The sequence below is a fragment of the Labeo rohita genome, chromosome 6 (assembly GCF_022985175.1).
Source record: "Labeo rohita strain BAU-BD-2019 chromosome 6, IGBB_LRoh.1.0, whole genome shotgun sequence".
Lineage (NCBI taxonomy): Eukaryota > Metazoa > Chordata > Actinopteri > Cypriniformes > Cyprinidae > Labeo > Labeo rohita.
The window spans coordinates 21,923,185-21,947,953 of NC_066874.1; the positions used below are offsets into that span (position 1 = coordinate 21,923,185).

General features: G+C 33.8%; 2 protein-coding genes across 4 annotated transcripts; both read right to left on the reverse strand.

The window, feature by feature from the left end:
• Positions 1-83: 83 nt before the first annotated feature.
• Positions 84-10,408, reverse strand: mier1a (mesoderm induction early response 1a, transcriptional regulator). 3 transcript variants are annotated; one of them, XM_051113268.1, is made up of 13 exons: positions 10,308-10,354; positions 9,816-9,843; positions 9,479-9,633; positions 9,249-9,383; positions 9,017-9,149; positions 7,733-7,788; positions 7,579-7,651; positions 7,306-7,457; positions 7,137-7,218; positions 4,624-4,718; positions 4,327-4,454; positions 4,075-4,196; positions 84-1,354 (listed from the first exon to the last, which is right to left on the reverse strand). In XM_051113268.1, the coding sequence occupies exons 1-13, from the start codon at positions 10,314-10,316 to the stop codon at positions 1,083-1,085; spliced, it is 1,440 nt and encodes a 479-aa protein (XP_050969225.1). In that variant the 5' UTR covers positions 10,317-10,354; the 3' UTR covers positions 84-1,082. The 3 variants fall into 3 exon arrangements, with proteins under 3 accessions (XP_050969225.1, XP_050969226.1, XP_050969227.1); XM_051113269.1 differs by having other exon boundaries at positions 85-1,354; positions 9,479-9,630; positions 10,308-10,408; XM_051113270.1 differs by having other exon boundaries at positions 85-1,354; positions 4,327-4,373; positions 10,308-10,347.
• Positions 10,409-15,398: 4,990 nt separating this feature from the next.
• slc35d1a (solute carrier family 35 member D1a) lies at positions 15,399-23,990 on the reverse strand. Its single transcript, XM_051113237.1, has 12 exons — positions 23,796-23,990; positions 23,054-23,087; positions 22,860-22,946; positions 22,619-22,686; positions 22,447-22,518; positions 22,279-22,347; positions 21,967-22,069; positions 21,111-21,203; positions 18,545-18,612; positions 15,863-15,941; positions 15,693-15,775; positions 15,399-15,602 (listed from the first exon to the last, which is right to left on the reverse strand). Exons 1-12 carry the CDS (start codon positions 23,939-23,941, stop codon positions 15,494-15,496), a joined length of 1,011 nt encoding a protein of 336 aa, XP_050969194.1. The 5' UTR covers positions 23,942-23,990; the 3' UTR covers positions 15,399-15,493.
• Positions 23,991-24,769: the final 779 nt, after the last annotated feature.

Genomic DNA, 24,769 nt, shown 5'->3' on the forward strand with positions numbered 1-24,769 from the left:
CTTTATTCAGCATACAATCCACTGTACCTCAATGTGGTAATGAGGTGACAAAATCCGAGTCACGTCAGTAATCACAAGAGACAATTTTTTGGGTAAATAGTTTGAGTTTAATGAATTAGTTCACTAATTGAAATGGACAACTATTTGACACCCTATAATGTTTCCGTACTTATTTTCCTGAGCTATGCAGACATGGATGACAACCAATTAATGGAAACTGTAGATTCCACTTTCCTCTACCATTTCTGACAGGAATAACAGAGGTTCTAAAAAAACGTAAAAAATGATATCTTAAGGATGGGTTGACATTCTCACAGTGAGAAAAGAATAAATAGCACCATTCATTTCTGCTCTGCCTTTTTAATTCAACACTACTCGCTCCAGCCTGTACAAATATACTCTGTATACTGGCCTCATGCGTCACCAATATCTGATTAAAAAAAATAAATAGCTATCAAATACAAAAATAAGACAATATTTCATATAAAGAGGAAATATCTTCTAAAAATGCTTTGCGTTAAAAGACCAATATTAACCATTCACTTTGGTCAGATAGGAAATTCAGAAATGACAAGGATGGAATGTTGCAGTGTTAGAAAAAAGACATTTTTACAACCATCAGATGTTTTCAAAATGTTCCAAATACAAAAGTGTCTTTTTTCTTATAGAATAATTTTAGATTTCGAATATTTACAGTATTATACTTCATATAAACTCGAGAGGGCTTTTCCATAGTGTGCATTTACAGTTGTTATGCACAACCAAGTTTCACAATAAAATACGACTGTATCTGACTAGCTGTCAGACGTTGCTTTCGAAAAATCTATAGCAAACACAATAACATTGATCATCTTAATCTATATTAATAAATAGTGCTACAGAGTTGACTGTCTTGATGTGACAGTCTATCATGAGTGTTTGAGATATGAACCGAGCTCAGCGGCAATAATGTGAGAGGACAGAAATGTGCTTCATTTGCATCCCTGAAATTCACACACACATCTCAGCTACCTTCATGCTAAAAGCAGGGCCTGTATCAACCCCTCATCTGAGGTCAGGAGTTCTGAGTATCTGCTGGTGAGTCAGACGGTTTCTGTTTTGTTGTGGGGGACAGACCCTTGACTGCTGGGGTCTGTGTCAGTCCGAAGCCTTTTGAGAGGTCTCTCACAGTGTTCATCTTCCTCCTCCTGTTTGACTGTGATCTCCATGATTTGTGTGCTCGGGCTGCTGGCGTCAGGGTTAGAGCAGGGTGGTGACTTTGCTGTGGAAATATCTGGACACGTGGCGGAGCCGTTTGTCTGAGATTTCTCATCTGTGACACAGAGAAGAGGCTCGGAGGAATGGGTTTCTACACCTGTGAAATCAAAAGCTTACATTTAGTATTAAATGTTTAAGACATGATATAATTATGAAAGCCAGTTTCTGCCACTGAATAAAAAAAGACTAACTAGCAAACTAACTTTTTTAACTAGCAATTCACTTTTTTTCCCCTCAGAATTGCATGATGCAAATTCACAATTCTGACAATTCTGAGTTCTTTCTCAGAACTGCATAATATGACACGCAATTGTGAAGTTATTAAATCAGAACTGAGATAAAAACTCAATTCTGAGAAAACGTTCTCCCTCAGAAATGGACTTTATAACTTGTAATTGGGAGTTTAGCTCTCACAACTCCACAAAAAGAAGTCAGAACTGCAAGATATAAAGTCACAATTGAAAGAAAAAAGTAAAAAAAAAAAAAAAAAGACTTTTTTCCCAGAATTGCGAGTTTAAAAAAAAAAAAAAAAAAAAAAAAAAAAAAAACTTCTCTCACAATTGCAAGTTAATATCACAAAATTCTGAAAAAATGTCTGAATTGCAAGACGCAAACTCGCAATTGCAAGAAAAAATTAAAAGTGTGAGTTTATATCTGGCATTTCTGACTTTCTCGTAATTGTGAGTTTATATCACGCAATTCTGACTTTGTAACTCGCAACTGTTCGTATCTCACAATACAGAGAAAAAAAAATTCTAAATTGCAAGATATAAACCCGCAGCTGCAAGAGAAATGTTTAAAAAAAAAAGGAAAGAAAAAGGTAAAAATTGCAAGTTTAAATCTCGCAATTCTGACTTTTTTCCTTGGAACTGAGTTTAAATCTCGCAATTCTGACCTTTTCTTGCAATTGCGAGTTTATATCATGCACTTCTGAGAAAAAAAAAACCATTTAATTTCCGAGTTTATCTCGCAATTCTAATTTCATAACTCACAACTGCAAGTAAATATCACACAATTCTGAAAACTGAATTGAAAGATATAAAAATCGCAATTGCGAGAAGTAAAAGAAAGAAAAAAGTAAAAATTGCAAGTTTATACCACGCAGTTCTGACCATAACTCGCAACTGAAAGTTTGTACCTCAATTGTGAGAAAAAAAGATAGAATTGCAAGATATACTGTAAACTCGCAATTTTACAGTATATTTGAGAAAAAAGTAAAAAATTGTTGCGAAAAAAGTTTGTATCACGCAATTAAGTAAAAAAAATCTGAACTTCCGAGTCTCGCAATTCTAACTTTAAAACTAGCAATTGGGAGTTATCACAATGGACCTTTATCGCACTGGAATTGAACACCGGAAGTGCTTGTCGCAGCAGTGTATGGATTCTTCCGGTTATATATATTTCTCAATATACTGTAATCACCTAGCTAAATAAAAGCCTGTTAAAATGAGCATCTGCAGGATTTCAAAATCAAAATCCAGTTTTCAAAATCCAGACATTTTCAGAGACAGGCAAAGAGATATTCTGATGATTACTGTGCGCAGAATTTTCCAAACTTAACAGAACTTGTAGTTTTAATCCAACGTACCGATCTAAAAAACCCATGGCTCATAAACATGCGCGATTTTACCACACTGTGTCAAATAACATGGTTTCCACATATTTACTATAGCAAATCCATAGATGTCTGTGTGTGTAAGGGTGTTTATCAGTCAAACTTATTTAAAAATATAAAAACAGGTATAAATAATGATGAGAAAAATGTTAACAGGAAGACGAAATTGACTGCAGCAGGTTAAATTTATTTATTATTCAGAACGCACATTTGGAAGGGAAACATATTTATAGGAACATTTCAGCGGGTGATATGAGATGTAGGTCTAAACATCCTCAGTTTCGAAATGCATACTTCACGAACGTGCTCCCGCATAATATTTTAGAAGGGCCTTAATTCATCCCACACATCTCATCCGTGTTGTGTCCGTAAATCATGAAAACTAAGGCAGTGTGTTGTTCAGGATAAAAGCAGCCAGGTACACTGCAGTAACACCAGCAAAAGAGGATTCTCACGTTGGTTTTTTTATTGCGTTGCGATGGGTCCGGAAGGCACTGCTTCGCTTACGGGATATAGGAAGTGAGATAAAGGTCCATTGAGAAAAAAAGTCAGAATTGCAAAGATATAAACTTGCAATTGTGAGAAAAAGTAAAAGAATGAATAAAAAAAAAATGCCAGTTCATATCTTGCTATTCTGACTTTTTTTCTTGCAACTTTTTTTCTTTTGTGGGTTAACTACACAATGTGTCACTTAATGAAGAAAATATGTAAATTAAGTCTTTATATATATATATTGTTACACATGTATAGTGGTAATTATTTTAATACTATAATTATTTTTTGTAACTATTGTTTTTATGAACACAGTTTGTATATATTATTCTGTAAATGGATGGGCTGTCTGTTGTTGTTGTTTTTTTTTGTTACCTTGTAGTGCTATATTTTTTTTCCAAGTAAGGAAATTAGTTTGGCTGTACTGCTCAGCTGCGAAACGGTCTTAAAAACCAACATCATTAAAAACTGTGAACTGGGATGTCTTAGTGTGTAAATAGTTTTTTGGTGATTGCTAATTTGGTCAACATTAATATGATTTCTGTACCATCAGTGACACTGAAGAGTAAAGTCATATATAGCTGTTGAAAATTCAGCTTTGCCATCACAGGAATGAATTACATTTTTAAATGATCTTACAATTTCACTCTCTCTATATATATATATGTCTATATATAGTAAAACAAAAATAAGAGTGTGATGAGCCTGACCGTTCTGAGCATTTGCGTCACTCTCTGGCTCAGATGGGTGTTTGCCATTGTTTGAAGAGGTGGGAAGTGAAGACGAAGATCCACTGGACTCAGAGCTCTCCAAAATACACTCCATATAATCTCTGTAATGCCAAACAAACACCAAACAGGATATGACCTTACACAGCATCTGATTCTATATACACAGAGTTTAATTAGAGGACTTAGACTTGTGACCTTTAATGTGCCACATGGTATTGACGACTGACTTACAAAACTCCAGGACGAAGACTGTATTTTCTTTTTCCAAGCTTGGTTTGCTGTGCAAAGAAATCATAACGCTCAGATTTCTTCCACATGTAATAAAAGGCCACACATTCCCCTACAGTTCTAGTTCTCACCTGGAAAAGTTTAATTAAGTAACAATTACCTATGTGAACAATAAAAAAACAGCCAATTTCACCAACTGATTACTCTAATTATACAATAATTGAACAGTAAAAATTGCAAAACAGCAGTCATATTCCATCCTATCAGGTTTTGGAATAAGGAATGTGACTAAACACTAACCTTATTTGCTTGTATTGAGCTGAAATCTTTTCCGTAAGTGTTGAGTCCTTGCTCAAAACCGCGACACTCCTCTTCCGTCCAAACTGACATTTCCTCTTGAGTGAGAGAGAGATTTTACATAAGGTGACACTTTGTGAGAATGCTGACTGACGTGCTGAGAGCTCTTTATCACAGGCTTGAATGCTTCTTGCACTTGAGCTTGAAGCTTTTCAAACTTCCCAAAATAACATACTGAAAAACATTACTTCATAGAAGTCAAGAGTTTTGAGAGGAACATGCTGTTTTTATAAACTTCATGCAGAAGAAACACTATTTTATACTAAGGCTGTTAACAGATTTAAATATATGTTAATAATTCTATGTTATAGGTTATTTAGTCAAACTAATCATACCAATATTTACTGCAAAAAGCCCCCAATTACAGAGAATTCAGGAATTTACATAAAACACAAAGGATTTCTGCAAGTTTCATACAGGCAAACGTAGACCAAGTAAAGAAAATTTGGTAACACTTTATTTTAAGAACCAGTTCTTACTGTTAACTACTTGTTTATTAGCATGCATATTACAAAAATATTGGCTGTTTTTAGTACTTATAAAGAACATATTAATGCCTTATTCTGATGAAATTTTAGACCTCTTAATCCTACACCATACCTAAACTTAACAACTACCTTACTATTAGTAATTAGGACCTTTTTGAGGTAAAAGTTGTAGTTAATAGTTGGTTAATAGAGAGATTTGGTCCCCAATCTAAAGTATGACCAAAAATGTAAGGAAAAAATTAAGGGAACACAATACATTAATATATTCTAGAGAACACACAATGAGTTATTTTAGCAACACTTCAGTGTTTGACAATGGTTAAAGATTCTTAAAGGAATACTCCACTTTTTTTGAAAATAGGCTCATTGTCCAACTCCCCTAGAGTTAAACAGTTGAGTTTTACTGTTTTCAAATCCATTCAGCCGATTCAGCATAGATCATTGAATCTGATTAGACCGACAGCATCTCGCTCAAAAATGACCATAAATAATGACGATATTTTTCCTACTTAAAACTTGACTCCTCTGTAGTTATATTGTGTACTAAGACTGACGGAAAATGAAAAGTTGCAATTTTCTAGGCTGATATGGCTAGGAACTATACTCTCATTCCGGCGTAATAATCAAGGAACTTTGCTGCCGTACCATGGGTGCAGCAGGTGCATTTATATTACGCAGCGCCTGAAAGTGACCAGCACTAAGTTTGTGCAGATGCAGAGATGCATAATATCATTGCACCTGCTGCAATGATGTTGGTACCTCTTTGGTCACTCTTTGATCATTTTTGAGCGAGATGCTAACGGTCTAATCGGATTCAATGATCGATGCTAAGCTATGCTAAAAGTGCTACCGTCAGACCCGGAGATTGACTGAATGGATTCGAAAACGGTAAAACTCAACTGTTTAACTCTAGGGGAGTTGGAAAATGAGCCTATTTTCAAAAAAAGTGGAGTGTTCCTTTAAATCATGATACATTTACTCAAGAAGCAAAATAACAGAAGTCTTGTTTTCTGAAAAACTGACCAAAATAGAGTGTTTATGATTACAACAAGAGCAAATATCTGCCAATGGGCTCAGAAAACTCAGCTTAATTCAAAGGGAAAACAAGTTTTCATACCCTATTGACTGTATTTGATCTTCTTTTTAATCATAAACTCACTAAATTTTAATTTTTCAAGACTATTTAAAGGAGAAGTCCACTTCCAGAACAAAAATTGACAGATACTCACCCCTTGTCATCCAAGATGTTCATGTCTGTCTTTCTTCAGCCGTATAGAATTTTTTTTTTTTTTTTTGAGGGAAATTCAGGATTTTTCTCCATATAATGGACTGGTATGGTGCCCCGATTTTGAACTTCCAAAATGCAGTTTAAAGGCAGGTTCAAACAATCCCAAATGCGGTTGTAAGCGATCCCAGTCGAGGAAGAAGGGTCTTATCTTATTTACTGTATTTTTTTAAAATGAAAATATCCAATCGTTTCGCTAGATAAGACCCTTCTTCCTTGTCCGGAATCATTTACAACCGCATTGAAACAGCATTTTCGAAGTTCATAATCGGGGCACCATATCAGTCCCTTAAATAGAGAAAAATCCTGAAATGTTTCCCTCAAAAAACATTTTTTTTATGGCTGAAGAAAGAAAGACACGAACATCTTAGATGACAAAGGGGGTTGAGTACATTATCCGTATTTTTTTGTTCTGGAAGTGGACTTCTCCTTTAAATTTGCTTGGAAAATAAAGATTTAAGGATGTCTAGAAATTCACATTGGAAAAACAAAATAGACCTAAGGTAGATATTAATTTTTTGCAATGCATTCAATTGGCATTGACATTTAATACCAAGTCTTTATGACTTTCTGCTCCTATTTAAGACATTTTTAAGGTCTCAATTTGTGGATGGCTGAATTAAAACTTTGTAAGACCTGCAGAAAACCTTAAACATCATCTTTTTACACACATAAACACTCACCTTTGGCAGGCTTCACATTAAATTTCAGTCTTCTTAAAGCTTCTTCTGCATTAAAGTCACATTTAAACAATTCATAAAGAGCCTGAAATTCAAGCAAAGAAATTGCTATTACATTACAACATGATGTCAAAAGGGAATTTTAAATAAATATCATTGAATGGTGACCTACCTGTTCATTGTCCTTGATGTGAGATCCTTCAGGAATTGCATTGACACCAGACTCTTCTCCGCTGCATTTCGAGGCCTCCGCTAAAAACTCAACAACCTTTTCTTCTGAAATTAACTCCGGATTCCACAAAAGCTGATCATCATTCTCATACACTACATTTATAGAAGACAAGCAGATGAAGAACAAAAATATGTATGACATGCGTATTAAAAATATACACATCACATATAAATTAGAATATCTTTCTATTCTCTTTCTATATCATTCAGTCACCTTTTTCATTGTCCTTATATTTGCAAAGGCCAACAGGAGTCTCTGCTTGGTACATCGAACCAACCATGATCTCCTATGAATGACAGAAGACAAATCCATGTCTGAAATCTTTAAAACAAAAAAAGCCATTGAGAGAAAATCATCTAAAATCTACCTTCTTCCAATCTTCAGATGGAATATAATCATCATCTTCAGATTCTTCTTCATCCCCTATAAAACAAAAAGTCACATGGAGCCCTAGTTAGACACTGAATCTATATCACCATCTGCTGGTCCTACCAGGAATCTACTACATGGTACAATAAATGAAAAACATCTCTGTAAATGTACATTTGTTACATTTGAAATAACATATATAGCATTCTGACATAATATAGTGTGTGGTTTTTAATATATATGTACACTAAAAGTCAAAAGTTTTTGAATAGTAAGATTTTTAATGTTTTTTTTTTAAAGTAGTCTCCTCTGCTCACCAAGCTTGCATTTATTTCATCCAAATTACAGCAAAACAGTAAATTTTTGAAACATTTTTACTATATAAAATGACTGTTTTTTATTTTTAATATATTTAAATATATTTCAAAATGTAATTTAATCCTGCGATTTCAAAGCTGAATATTTAGCATCATTACTCCAGTCACATGATCCTTCAAATCCTTTATTATTACTATTATTATTATTATTATTTATTATTATTATGTTTAAAACAGCTGAATATAATATCAGGTTTCTTGGATGAATAGAAAGATCAGAAGAACAGCATTTACCTAAAATAGAAATCTTTTATAATATTATAAATGTTTTTATCATCACTTTTGATCAATTTAAAGCATCCTTGCTAAATAAAAGTATTAATATCTATCTAAATGTGACACTGAAGACTGGAGTAATGTTGCTGAAATAAATGATCACAGGAATAAATAACATTTTAAAATATATTCACACAGAAAACAGTTCTTTTTCAAAAGTAAAAATATTTCAATTTTACACTTTACTGTTTTTGTTGTATTTTGGATCAAATAAATGCAGGCTTGGTGAAAAAAAGAGACTTCTTTAAAAAAATAAATAAATAAATTACTGGTCAAAAACTTTTGACTAGTAGTGTAGAAACTAACATTTTTGTCATCCCAATCCCCAGTTTACGTTTCACAATTCATACTTTTTTGTTCAATTCTGACAACTGCGACATATAAACTTTTTTTTTTTTTTTAGTTTATATCTTTCAGTGCTGACATTTTCCTTAAAATTCTAAGTTTACATCTCAAAATTCTAACTTTTTTCCTCTCAATTTTTTAAAGTTTACATATTGCAATTGACATTTTTTTTGCATCCTGAGTTTACATCTAAAATTTCACCACAAAAAAAAAAAACAAAATAAAAAGAGGAAATAAGCTTTCATAGATGGGTAACATGCTGTGCAGTATTTTTATAATCATACCTTCCAAGTAATTGGATGGCCGAGGGTAGAGGAGTTGAGCTGTGCTGTGAGAAACACTGCAGGACGGAGGCTCCTCACCAGACGACTGCACGTCCTCATCCTCTTGATCAGAAGGTTCCTGCTTTTCATCCTCCTGACAGCCATAACAATGATTAAATGAATTTACTATGTTTACACACACAAAAATATATAGATTCATTGTTTTTTTTTTTTTTTTCATGTAGATCTTTACTTTAGGTTTAATAGGGCTGCTGCAATTATTCTCTGAAGAATCCTCCTCTTGAACTTCTTCATCCTCTTCCTCTGGAGACCCACCAGTGCTGTAGCCATACAACTTCAGAAGCTCCTCGATGGGCATCTCACCCTCCTACCAAAACAGAGAGTAGTAAAATGATGGATCAAGATGCGTGAAGGTTATTTAACGTGCCTCATCAAACATTATTTTAAAAGAAAGGTCCCTACTCGAGTGAGGTCATCAATTTCGGTGCTGAAGTTAGTCTCTCCCTCCAGCTTTTCCTCTTCTTCCAATGTCCGCTCATCATCAAAGTCATGTACGAGCATGTCTGCTGATGGATCGAAGTCTCTGTCCTCATCCTGGACCACTGGATGTGCTCCTACTTAACAGATTTTTTTCTATTTATTAATACAATTATCTATTCCATATACTGAGAGAAAGATACATCAATAATATCTACACATTCACTAAATCATATAATATTACACAATCTAAAAGTGGGCGTTGATGCAGCCTACACAAGATTGTTATTGCTAGTAAAATAAAACTAGCTGAAATCTTTACCTTGAGAGCCTGAACCACTTAAGGAGGGCTGGAAAGAAAATAAGACATTTTAATCCCTAGAATATAATTATATGTCAAACTTTAAGAACAAAAACCACAATGGAAAAAAAAACGATACATAACCTGATTATGAATTATTATCTATAGTCAAAGGCAAAGCTGTTAAACCACATATAACCTCGTGTTAATGAATGAGACTCGAAATAACAAGGTGTACTGTGTTAAAATTTATTAGACATTGTTAGTGTTTGTTAATATAAACACGGGGGAATAAACTGGATGTGAGTTTGGCGCTCAGGCAACAAGTTAGCTGCTAGCTGCTAACACATTCAAATTGGGCGCCCTAACCTGTTTGCTAATTATTCAGGGCTGAATGTTAGGAAGCACGTCATCGTTGAAATATTTTAAATTTAAAATGAAGTTAAAATTATTAAAAGATTACACCGACCGCTCAAATGCGTTATTTGCTGCAATTTGTAATGTTTCTCTTACCTCCGCCATAGTTGTTGTAGGTTCTGTGAAGCAAGCGATAATAAATGTGTTTTGAAAATGAGTAGAGCTACACTTCTGCGGTCAACACTACAAAATAAAAGTCCTGTGACGACCCAAACACTGCGCCAAACTGACAAACACAATTTGAGAGTTCCTGTCAGCATAATATTTGAAAAACGTAAAAATATTTAATATATTATAATGAGTATTCCACTCAGTGTAATCAGTGTTGGGAAGGTTACTTTGGAAATGTAATAGGTTACAGATTACAAGTTACTTGATTTAAAATGTAATAAGTAGTGTAATTTTTCAATTACTTTATTAATGTAACATTACTTTTTGATTACTTTTCTAAATTTCTAATATTTTCAACTGTTAATCATTTGAAACATTTAAACCAGGCAGAGTTAACCTTACAGTAGCACTCAACACTGATTACTGTCAGACTTTCAAAATCCTTTATCACTTGAATTAAGATTATAATAAGTAAGGGATAACATACATCTTTAATTTGCAATAACAACTGGCTGAATGTACATTATCTCACTTATTACACAGCTGCTTGATAGATTATTTAGATGTTTCATGTCAAAATTATTAGACACGAAACACTGAGTTGAAATATTTGAAAGCAAAGCTTCCATGAAGAAATCACTTCCTAGCAAACTAGTTTTAAAGTTCAAACTAGACATTTTAGAGACACAGTGCAGTCATACCAGTTTTCTTACACATTTCACCACATTAATAATTAAGGAAGTAGTACTAGTTTGTTAGTTATCTTATAATTCATAATAAAAAATAAAAAAAAATGTCAGCAACTGCGTTTGTACAATAGAGCAAGTCCATGATACCAGGATGACAGAATTAAGAAATTGTCCACATAATACTGAATTAAGCTTTAATATTTTATTAGCTAACCAAACGCAAAGCTTCCGCCAAGAAAAATTACCAAGCATAGCACTGACATAAGTTGCTCCGAATTAGTCTGAGCTGTGTAATAATTGAATTTATCTTACTTGTTTTTTTGGGGGGGGTTTATGCCTTTTATTGTGATAGGACAGTAGAGAGATGACAGGAAAGAGCTGGGAGCAGAGAGGGGAGCGGGGTCGGCAAAGGACCTCGAGACGGGAATCGAACTCGGGTCACTGTGAGCGCAGTTGCGTTATATGTCATAACAAGATCATAACATAAATAACATCATAACAAGAAATAGTTTAATAGCTATGCAGTGTTGGGTTGGTTACTTTGGAAATGTAATAGGTTACAGATTACAAGTTACTTGATTTAAAATGTAATAAGTAGTGTAACTTTTCAGTTACTTTATTAAAGTAATGTAACTTATTACTTTTAATTACTTTTTGGTTACTTTTCTAAATTTCTAATATTTTCAACTGCTAATCATTTTGAAACATTTAAACCAGGCAGAGTTAACCTTACAGTAGCGTTCAACACTGATTACTGTCACTTTCAAAATCCTTTATCACTTGAATTAAGATTATAATAAGTAAGGGATAACATACATCTTTATTTTGCGATAACAACTGGCTGGATATACATTATCTCACTTATTACACAGCTGCTTGATAGATTATTTAGTTGTTTCGTGTCAAAATAATTAGACACGAAAAACTGATCTGAGTTGAAATATTTGAACACAAAGCTTCCATGAAGAAATCAGTTGCTAGCAAATGGCAAGTTCAAACTAGACATTTTAGGGATACAGTGCAGTCATACCACTTTCCTTACATAACATTTCACCACATAAATAATTAAGTAGTAGTACTAGTTTGCTACTTATCTTATAATCCATTTCAGTGTACAAAAAAAAAAAAATGGCAGCAGCTGCGTTTGTATGAAACAATAGAGCGAGTCCACGATACCAGGATCACAGAATTAAGAAATTGTCTACATAATATTGAATTAAGCTTTAATATTTTATTAGCTAACCAGACGCAAAGCTTCCGGCAAGAAAAACTATCAAGCATATAGCACTTATTAGTGCTGTTAGTTATTAGTTTTTACCAGTTGTTATCAGGGAACAACATACCTTGGAAAGTCATGACTGACCAGTCAGAATCAAGCATTCCACAGAGCCGTGTAATAATTTAATTTAAAGCACAGTCACCACAAATTCAGACTTTTTTTTTTTTTTTTTTTTTTTTTTTTTACTTATTTTTTGAGGCTTTTTATGCCTTTTATTGTGATAGGACAGTAGAGAGACGACAGGAAAGAGCTGGGAAGAGAGAGGGGAGTGGGGTCAGCAAAGGGCCTCAAGATGGGAATTAAACTCAGGTCACTGTGAGCGCAGTTGCACTATATGTCGGCACACTAACCACGAGGCTATTGGCACCAACGCCCCAAATTCAGACTTAACAGCTCTTATTTACTTTGAGATCATTGCGAGGTTAAATACAGATTTGAAATCATAACAAGAAATAGGTTAATAGCTATGATATTGGGTTTGAAATCAAATGTTTGCATAGTTATGACAGAAAACACCAGCATCTAACAATGCCTTGGAAAAAACATCTTAAAATCTTAAAAAATAATGTTAATGCATAAACCCAAATTGGAAATAAAACGGTTATCAAATAAGCATGTGTCCTGTTCTGTGTTCTAAACTCCTGAAACATTTGCGTCTCATTTTAGAGCAGCCAATGCAATTTATGAAAGAAGTCAATTGAATCTGTAAGTGGGAATGGGTGTGTGAAAAAATTCAGATGTAATCCCCTTTGTAATCACTGGCATTTTTCAAAAGTAACTGTAATTTAATTACACATTTTTTTCTCAGTAACTGTAACTAATTACAATTACATTTACTTTGTAATTAAATTACGTAATTCCGTTACATGTAACTAGTTACTCCCCAACACTGTAGCTATGATACTGGGTTTGAAATCAAATGTTTGCATAGTTATGACAGAAAACACTAGTACTTAACAATGCCTTGGAAAAACATCTTAAAAATAAAGTTTATGCATAAACCCAAATAGGAAATAAAAGAGTTATCAAATAAGCATGTGTCCTATTCTGTGTCCTAAACTCCTGAAACATTTGTGTCTTATTTTAGAGCAGTCAATGCAATTTATGAAAGAAGTCAATTAAATCTGTAAGTGGGGGTGGGTGTGTGAAAAAATTCAGATGTAATCCCCTTTGTAATCACTGGCATTTTTTAAAAGTAACTGTTATTTAATTACATATTTTTTCTCAGTAACTGTAACTAATTACATTTATTTTGTAATTAAATTACGTAATTCCATTACATGTAATTAGTTACTCCCCAACACTGAGTGTAATGTGATTAAAAACAATACACTGGAAATCAGAAGTGTCACTGAAAGAACACGTTATGAATGTTATCCAAACATATTACAAAATCTAAGTAATTGCAAACGCAACTGTAATAAAATAACAGTTTAAAATCGTGTACACTAACATAAAAAACCCTAAACCTAAAACTTGAATGAGAATTAGTATTTTTTAAAGTATGGGTTCTCTCAAGTGTTTACATTTTTAACAAGTGATGGTTAACATTATTTGCACTTTAACGACATTAAATACATTTAATGCTGTTTAATTTGTATTTGTTAGACAATCCATGTGGCTTTATGTAACAAACATATCAACAACCCTAGGAAAAGTAGTACACAATGCCACAGAAGCGATAGGCAATGGGAAAAATGAAAAAGGATTTTATTTTGGTTAACATCAGAAAATGAAATAAAATACATAGATTCTTTGAGCTGAGGTATTTTGAATGTTATACATTTCCCGCTTCTCACTGATACAATCACTGAGAATTTGCAGATATGAACTTGATAAAGAAATGCTTCTTTAACTGAAATGAACATGGAAATAATAAAAGTACAAGTTGAACACATAAAATACAATGTCATCAGTGCTGAAAAATAAAGCACAAAAATGCACATCATTCGTTAAAAAAAAAAAAAAAAAAAAAATTCAATCTCCAAGCAATGGACAAAATGTTCAAAAAAAAAAGTGGCATACATGAATGAAAATAGACATTCATTCAGTAACCGCAGAATGCATCAGGTTTTCCAAACGTACAACAAATATAGCCCAAGAAATAACTGAGAAATGTCATTTTCAGACTAGTGTTTTGGACTCGTCAAAAATACCAACATCAGACATAAATGTAGGAGACATTCTCATTTCTCTTTCTGAATCGCCCAAAGGCAGCAACGTTAAACAAGACAGAGCAAAATACTGAAAGGTTTGTGTTTTATATTACAATGTTCTTGCAAAAACTAATACCGTATTAACTCACTGACAAATGAGAAAACCTGTAAACTGTTAAAGTGCAATTACTACACTATATTTCCATTACCGTGATTCCATCAGTACAAAACAGTTACTGCATCTCATTCCCAAATACAAAAAATACAAAAGCAGTTATAAGAATTTGTCCAGTTGAACACTGTGTAACACTGAGAATGCTTAACACAAAATATGGTTCTTTAAAGCTTGTTATCAAAAGAGCTCAAATAAAACATCTACATAAGTTGCACACACGTACCTTATTTTACATACTTAAACACTCACTTTCCATTAATCGTTCAGATTTTAATGGAACATTCCTGTAAAACTCAAGTTGTGTAACAGGGTACCAGAAATGTCACAAGACAGAATCGACTATTCAAAGAATGTATGTAAACTCCCTTTTCATAGTTAGAATAAAACGTTCCCAACCATAAAACCCAATTCACAATCCTAGCATTAAAAAACAACTCTCATAAAAATAAATAACCTTACTGATTAAAACCCATCTTTAAAAGTACTCTTCAACAGACAATAAAACAGGTGTTTTAACACTATTGACGGTCCTCATTCACAATTTGTGGCAAGTGCCCAGCATTGCAGGACACGAACCATTAGTTTGTAACACAGACAGCACTTCTTAACAGAAGTGAAAATTAACAGGCAAATATATTTACTCTGGAATAACACATTCCAGTATGTTTGAAACTTTCCGAATCTTTTGTATGAGACGATGTCCTGCCAGTACCTGCTGTACCTTTTACAGTCAATATCTTCTTCATATAATAATAATAATATATGTATATATATTAAAAAAAAAAAAATAGGAGTGACTTCTTACTCTTGCGAGAAATACAAAAACTCACAGATACAGCCTTGTGCATTATAAACAAATGTCAAACCACTGGTCATACAGACACTTTCCCTTTGACCTCTAGTTTGTTGGCACTCTCACTCTGTTTGGTGGTCTGCTCTTCTGTGAAGGTTATGTAGGAATACACCAGACTGCCAGCAATACTGAGAAGACAAGTACAGGCGATCAGATCATTAGCGTCACACTAAATCCATGCATCCCATTTGTTTCCTTCTGGGACACAAAGCTCTTACCTGATGTTCAGACCAATGAAGTTAGTCCATGAGAAAATGTAATCTCCTCCAAACACCATTCCAATATATGTCACCAGTATATTCTGCAGAGACACAAAAGTCATTAATATTAATAAAAAAAAAGCAGGGGAAGCTGTATCTTAGAATGCATAAGAAAGAAACATTCTTACTTTTAGGCAGCCGACGATGGTAGTAGTTAGCGCAGAGTTATACTGAGTGCAAAGTACGGTGGAGTACATCAAAACAAACCTGTAAATGTGCCAACAGAAGATGTATTGTTAAGGAAATCATAAAATAAATCCACACTTAAAAGCTGTGGTTGAAATCAAAATTCCCACGATCTTTTGAAATTCAAGGTCATCGTACTATAAAAACATATTGTAAGTTTCAGAACTCAAACTTTCTTGCAAGTCTGCCAAAAAATGCCAGGTTGTGGAAAGTGCCACTAATGGTGTGGCTAAACACCGCCTCTGCAGAAGATGATCAACGCCTACTTCTACATCGCTGCCCGTTTAGCCCCGCATGATTTTGTGTTATTACAGATTATTTGATATTTACTGAGTATTTATTCGTTCATCTATGAAGGGTGTAAGCTGTCAAACATACACTACTGTTATCCAATCAAAACAGTGGGTGTTTACTTCCGAGTCTACAATCCGCCACACCTATTCAAACAAAGCGTTCAGATGAGGGTGGTCAAAACAGGACAGAAAATAGCGTATTACTTCTAAATTATGTTTTTGATGTACAAATCTTGATAACATTATAAGAGGACCTCAGAAGAAGCAAAATAATGAAAGCAGTTTATGACCCCTTTAAAGTAAAAACAAAAACAACAACAAAAAAAAAAAAAAATCACATTGTATAAACCATCCTACTGATGTATTAAAATACTAAATAAAAAAAAAAAAACTAAAAACACAGATGCCACTGAAAAAGTACATGTAAAACCAAAGTTTATCACATGTAGTTTTTCCATTCTGAGGTAAATACTATTTATATAGGTGTGTCATGTCAGAAGAAAGAAACATTCTTTAATGAAAAACTATCAAATGTGAAGTTTCTAGGGCTGCCCCCTAATAGTCAACCAACCGTTAGTTGACAAGAAGAGGCTTGGTCAACTAAAATTTTATTAGTCGCTTAGTTGCAGAAAAAACAAATCCACAGAAAGTGGCGAAGTGATGCAGTCCGTAACGGACAGATCGTTAACAGCTCTACATGGTAATCAGGCAGGACCTCCAAACACTCACCTATCATTCACTGACCTCAAATATGGCTTTTCATCTATAGAGAGTGAAATGTCTACTTTTAAATTAACCAATTCAAATAGAAAACAAACATCCTCAGATTATGTAACCCGTATGAAACATGGATACAGGCGCATCCACTACTGCGGAGATGATGAGTTAATTTCACCGACTTTATCCCTTAAGGCAACAACTAAGAAAGCACCACTTTAACGATAAATTATTAAAACTAATGCAGTGCCCATGCTGTTTGTCCCTGACACATTTATAGTTATTATATCCGCGCTTGAGCGCTTATTAGGCTATGTGGGCAATTAAAGGCTCATTATAATGATTTATATGTTTATTACTAAACTTGCGACTAACAGTCAACTAATGCTTAAAATGAACGACTAAGTCAATACATGAGTTCTGGAAAATTTCCCTAATAACTTATTCAAGTTTTTCCACTGTATATAGTCAGAGAATTTACTGTTAACCAACTGACACTTTTACCACAGTATTTTTTACAGTTTTTTTACCATTAAAACTGTTAATTTCTTTGTGTTTGTAAAGGTGTGGCCACATTGGCAAAAATTTGCAGTCATTGACTTTCTATGAGTCTATGGAAGTCTAAAAAATAAAAAAATAAAAGGTTATTGCGCCTTTTTTCAGAACTACATGATATAAACAAAATTGTGAGTTATAAAATCAAAATTGCGAGATACAAACTTGCAATTGTGAATTTTAAGTCACAAGGAAAAAAATATATATGTTCCCAGAATTGCGAGTTTATATCTCAATCATGTTATAAAGTCAGAATTGTGAGATATAAACTCACAACTCTGAGAAAAATTTTTAGAATTCCGAGTTTATTTTTCAGAATTGCAAGTTTATGTTTTTGTCTTATAATGTTTATGACATTATTACTTGTAATTGCGAGTTTGTATCACAATTCTAAGAAAAAAAAAAAATAATTGTAAGAAGTAAACTCACAATTGTGAGAAAACAGTCTGAATTGTGAGATAAAGTCACAATTACCTTTTTTATTTTTTATTCAGTTGCGGAAACAGGTTTCCATTGTTAGTCAATGATGTGAATTCACATGAACATCTTGAACATGAGCAAAATGGGAAAGTTTTCCTAATGTGCAGATTTTCATTGATATAACCTGATTTTGCCAATAAGCGGTAAATGTACTAAAACATATTCACTCTTCATATCACTATGCAAGAGAAAACTATGCACAAACAACATTAACATTAGCTTGTTGTGCATTTACTAGGATTCTTAGTCAACCAATTAAAATATAACATCAGGAACTCAAAGTACTCCTGCAATAAAATACACATTTTCTTCTGCAACTTTCCTTAAATGTGATCTTACATCTGTACAGAACACAGGCACTGGCTGTCATCTGCTGTTGTTTGCATTTGCTGATTGACATCATTTGTTGAACTTATGACTATTAAATTACACTATACAAACTTTTACTGACAATCAGATTTTAGTAGTCACACAGAATTGATTAAACAAATTAAATAAACACATGGCACTAAACGTATTTAAATCATTATTTTGACAGCCCTAGTATTTACCAAATACAAAGTTTTCATTTTAACTTACCCCATTATACAAGACAGAATGAACTGACTAATAAAAAGCACATCTGACCAGCCTTCATAATCAAAAGCCTAGGGGGAAAAGACATTTAGTGATTCATGTAAAGACAAACTAAGAGGAAATCATTGTCTAGAGATCATTTAATAACACAAACATAGTAATTACCTTAGTTAACCATTAAACTTTACAGTTATGGAGCTGTTTGTAACGGAATTTGTAGGTCAAGCTGTTGCATGGTAAAATGTCACACATAACGCAGAGAGGACTTTCCACATTTTTTTTTTCCACAGGCTAGCATGGTTGAAACGGCAGAGAACGTATTCACATGGTGGGCAAAAAACAACAAACCCACTCAACCAGTCTAAAAAGAGGCAAGGAACACACCTAAAAGGAATATACCTAATGAATAACTTCATAAGCTACTAGATTCACTCTGCTAGTTAGGCTGACTGGTATAATGGCAGCTTTGTGCAAGAAACACACTGCCTCCTGTCCTCTCTCCTTCCTGAAGCAGCGCCTGCCAAATAAACTGGGGCCTCCCTGTGAACACACTGAGCTAAATAAAATGAGGCATTCATGGAGCAGGACCCTGTCATCCTAACCTTCCAAACAACTAAGCCTTGTACTCATGCTGCTTTTTTAAAAAGACCATGATGTAGCACACTTTATGACTAAGAAAATGCAGTTATTTTGTCATGGGAAAAACGTTCAGGCAGGAATAGACATGCTGAAATTTATGTCATTCAGCTTGCTATGATTTCAAGAGAATTTATGACAAGCATGCAGTCGTTCCAATCGGCTAATGGTGTGTGTTCTCTGGCAATGCGAGCTCACTGCAGCTGAGCAGATGGTGTGTTCGTGGTTGCCAGATCATCGGTGGGTATGAGGTCTTGTCGAGAGATGGACTCTTAGGAGTGACTAGAGCCCTGAGGTTATTTAAGGTCTGGTATGTGAACACAATTCATTATATATAATCTGCTCTGTGTGTGCAACTACATTTTTATTAATGAGCTGAAACCCATTTCTAGAGAAAATTAGTAAAAAAAATAATAATTTTTTGTTTTTAAAATACATGAATGTATATTATGAAATAAATAATATATAATTATATAAACATTAGCGCTGGGCAATGATTAATTGTGATTAATCGCATCCAAAATAAAAGTTTTTGTGTACGTATAATATATGTGTGTGTACTGTGAATATGAATTATGTATATATAAAGACACACATACAGTAAACATTATGAAAATATTTACATGTATTTACATATTTATATTTATATAATTTACATTATTTATAAATATATTTACATGTATAAACATAAGAGATTTTCTTTAATATATACACATGCATTTGTGTGTATTTACATATACACATAATAAATATACACAGTACACACACATTATGTACAAACTTTTATTTTGAATGCGATCAATCGCGATTAATCACTACCGAGCACTAAAACATATAATTAATAAAAATATAAAAAACATAAATAATAAACAATACATAATATATAATTATTAGTGCTGTCAATCAATGTAAACAAATGTAATTAATCACATTTTTTCAGAAAGTAATCACAATTAATCACACCTAACATTAAAGTTTTTAAATATACTTTTATATTGCAATAATTTCACATTCAATCTTCAAATTAATGTAGAAACAACATGAAGACAGTATATTTTAATATATGTTATTTTTATGTCATGTCTGAACATGAGTATTACTAACACCAATATTACTGATGTCTCCAGGAAGTTATTTTTTTAACCATTAATTATTAATATTTATTAATTTTTTAACCATTGACTATAGACATTCAACATTACAGTATAACTGAGAGCTATCAATTGCGACATTTATTAGACTTTAAAGATTAACTTCTAATTTAAGTGAACTTAAAACAGTCTTCACACAAACCAATTATTTACCTGTGCCCTTCAGCAAGTAGGAAATAATATTACTTCCTACAGCTGGGTTATTAGCTTATATGGCTGCTATTACTTTAAGAGCTTCCGCTGCTGAATGTGACACTGATCTGACATGCATACTCGTAGTTTCATTTGCACTTTAACATGAAATTATACAGGCTATAGCGCGCTGCCACATTTGTGCATGCAACTGAAACGCATGCACTATGAGCACAGTATAACGGCTTTTTCAAAAAAATTTGTTTGAAAATACTTGTCACCTGTACCTTTCCCATGCTTGTTAACTAGCGCCCAGCGGCAAAGCAAAGTTTGAGTGAGTGTCCCATTTTATGTGGTCGTAAAAACGTTCTGTGACTAAACAAACACACTTCTTTACAAGGAAAAAAAAAAAAAAAAAAGATACAGAAGCAGTACTTGTGAATGGGGTGGCCAACCCTAGCCCCTCCAAGTTAACTGCATTAAATATTTTAACTTAAACACCTGTGTTAACATGCTAATTCTGACAGCACTAATATTAAATATTAAGATATATTTTACGCATCCTTTTAGTTGTAGTGTAGACTGACAAGCACATTGCTATTTATATGCATTATATGCAGAAAAATTCATAAAAAACAATTTACACTTACCTTATCCATATCTCCTGTGACATGTGCTAATAGCAGTGTTGGAAGAATCATAAATAAAGCATTGTAATAGAGAAGACCATACTTTCCCAGCTCCTATAGGACAAACGGGAAAAAAAAAATAGAGACAAATTGAGGTACAGTAATGCCATGTCATGATTCCCTCTTCTCTCCCACCCTCTAAACTAGCTGCTCTTTTTTTAACAGAGAAACAGATGGTATTCAAACACATCTGAATTGAGCCAAAGGTCTTTATTCAGGCAGTGGGCCTGAACACGTTGTACAGGTTGTAAAATGTTAACTTCCGCATTTACTATTTCTCAGTGCTTTAGATAAATCTGCAGTTCCACATAGTCCACATACTTCAGTTATAAAGAGAGTTATAAATCTACCCTCTCTGGAGTTCTCAAATAGAACACACATGACTTCTTTTTTCAGTCCAAGCCAGTGGGGTAATGCAATAAACACAGCTCATGTTGCCAGCACTCTTGGTTTCATCAAATACAAGCACAGGCATATCTTCTAAATATACTGAAACAGAACCTGTGCTTGAAATGTTAGAACACGTATGTGAACAACTTTTGATCAGACTGCAAGAAAAACCCTCATCCTCAAAAACCATGAACAACACAATGCAAAGTGAAGTCACATTTATGCTGTGAATTATTTCATGACATTTTCATTAAACAAACAACATAAGCAATTCACAAAACTTAATGATCCATTAAGTGTTGCTTCATTTTGTGCAAGCATAGGAAAGTAGTATGTCTCAATAAATGACTACAGAGAACAGCTGCTGCTTGAGGGAGAACTCAAGGTATTTGGGTAATCTCTATCATGAATGTGTTGCTTTCCTTACCTTAGAGTCAAGTTTCTGTTTCACAAAAGCTCCATTGGCAGCAGTTAAGACATCGTTCATTAATATGAACACATATCCTTGCAGGTCAAAAGCCAAGTCAGCACTGCTCAAGAAATATAAGGGAACTCATCAAAAACATGCTATTAAATTCTCTCATACTCGATGAGTAAGACAGCGTTGTTTAATTAAACTGTATGTTGCAACACAGTCTTACAAACAATAACTTTCCTGTGTAAAGCAGTGAATAATTGGCAAGCAAAAAGCGTTCAAGATAAGGCTGAATTCTATCAGTGAGTCACTGGAAACATTTACCTTGCAGCTACAAAGGCCCCTAGAATCATAGTAAATACTGTCAGCTGAACTGGCCGGGAGAATTTCTTCCTGTAATGCAAAACAAAATTAGTGATATTTTTATCATAATAATATTAATTAAATAAACAAACTATCAGAAACACTGTAGCATTGGAGAACTTTACTTACTTTAACAAGAAACCCTCTGCCAGCATTGTAAAGAGTATAGAAAACCTCCTCAATACTGTAAACATTGGCAGGCTGAAAGAAGGAAAACAAATTAATTAGATACCAGTGTATAAAATACAAAACTAATAGGTAGATGTGTTAGAGGTTTTCATTTAAAGCTGTTGTGACATACTTAAGTCTTTTTGTCCCAAAGAGTCCTGTTATTTGATTTCCTACATATAGGAGAGGTAGCGGAAATGTCTGCAATTACAAGAAGATAAATAGAAGAAAGTTATGACAAAGCACCATTGCTTTGCAGCCCCTTGTGGGTATCTTTTTCCACGTCAACAACAAAAAACTTGCACCGCTGTTCTATAACAAACGCGAACAACGCGTGACAACACGCACAAGTTTAAAGAGCTAGCATTCCTCACCTTTCTAGGTATGCTACCATCAAACTCTGGGAAGGTGATCACCCGGAGGGCCTTTCCCACCCGTAACACAATAACTGTTGCCAGCATCTGCGGAGGAATGTCATAATACGTTCATGCCGTTCTGATCTGTAACGTAACGTGTAAAACTTACAGTATGAAATGTTAGAAAAACTGTTATCTGACCAAAAACCCACCTGACCAATGCCAACACATATCGAAGAGGGGAACCTGTTCGGAAAGAGTGCTTTTTTAGCAAAAGTTCATTTACATTCTTCTTTTCGTCATTGCTATCATAAAATGAGCCATCATATAAAATGTAGTGTTGATTGTGGGATTTTGTTATTATTATTCTACATCACTGACTCACTTAAGTCCATACAAAATGCATTTATTATTTTACAATCACTTTTTATATGCACACTTCAGGCAACTTGGGTTTAGAAAAAAAAAAAACAAGTGTAAATTCTGAATAATCATCAGTTAAAATAATTTAAACCAGTTAGTAGCTCACTATGCTTACAAAAATGGGATGTGGTTGTAACGTTACCTCAGTAAAGAGATGGTAGAAGGTCATAACATCATACTTAATATAAACCTTAGTACCATGTTCATAAACCGTTATATTTACATGGTACTCCAAGGTACTTTAAAGAATATTATAGTGTCTCAATGGTACATGTCTAAGAGACATGGTACTAAGATATCCCTATATTCCTAAATACATGGTAATATCATTCCACTTTTTGTTTGACAATATATAAAGAGCTTCAGTCTCACATTATGTTCAAATCAGCCCACAGAGATCATCGTCCTTCCGTACCAGACTGATATTGCTGCAATAACTAAGTTGCCAACTATCTCAAGTATTCTGCATGTAGAGACAGTAAAGCACTTGCAAAATACAGAGTATGTAACTCTAGTAAAAAGTCTTCTTACCTGTAATTGGTCAGGACGCTCTTGTTTATTACAACTATAAGGAAAGAACTGATTCCATAAAAGCCCGCAGCTAAAAGTTTGAGGAGTACCGTCAACGTTTGGTCCGCCATCCCCTCCGCTTCATTCCTTGGCTCACATTGCTTCATTCTGAACGCAGCGCCTTTCTTCCTCCCCACGTTGACGCCTCTGAACTTCCGCCATGTTTACAGAGCTACGTATACGGTGACGACGACATTTCTAATTTACATAGCAGTGCGCTGCTCTCTTCCACCACCATGCGGCAGTTGAGTACAAGATATGTTTACAGACAGAGAGGCATAACAACACTACGCGGACTAATAAAGAAGATCAGTTGAAGTCAGTTTGAACTTAAAATAAAAAAAAAACAAAGTTTAACATTGTCCATTAGCATAGAGCAAAACATAATTTATTTTTGCATAAAGTAGCAAAAAATATTTTCAGATAACTTATATATATTAAACAAAAATCACATATCTAACTAATATTAACATTTTACAATGTATTTTAAATAACAGCAAATCCAGTGAAACATGCCAATGAAATGGCATGTTGTGGTGAACCTGCAGTGGTGTCCCATCATGCACAGGTGCTTTTTCTGGGGACCTGGAGGACAAGGGTGCTCCCTGGGTGGAAAAGAAAATGTGTGTAGTAGTGTGTGCAGTTCTCGGCCAAATGTGACCCTGGATCACAAAACCAGTCATAAGGGTCAATTTTTCAAAACTGAGATTTATACATCGTTTGAAAGCTGAGTAAATAAGCTTTCCATTGATGTATGCTTTGTTATGATAGGACAATATTTGCTCGAGATACAACTATTTTAAAACCTGGAATCTGAGGGTGCAAAAAATCTAAATATTGAGAAAATCGCCTTTAAAGTTGTCCAAATAAAGTTCTTAGTAATGCATATTACTAATCAAAAATTAAGTTTTGATATATTTACAGTAAGAATTTTA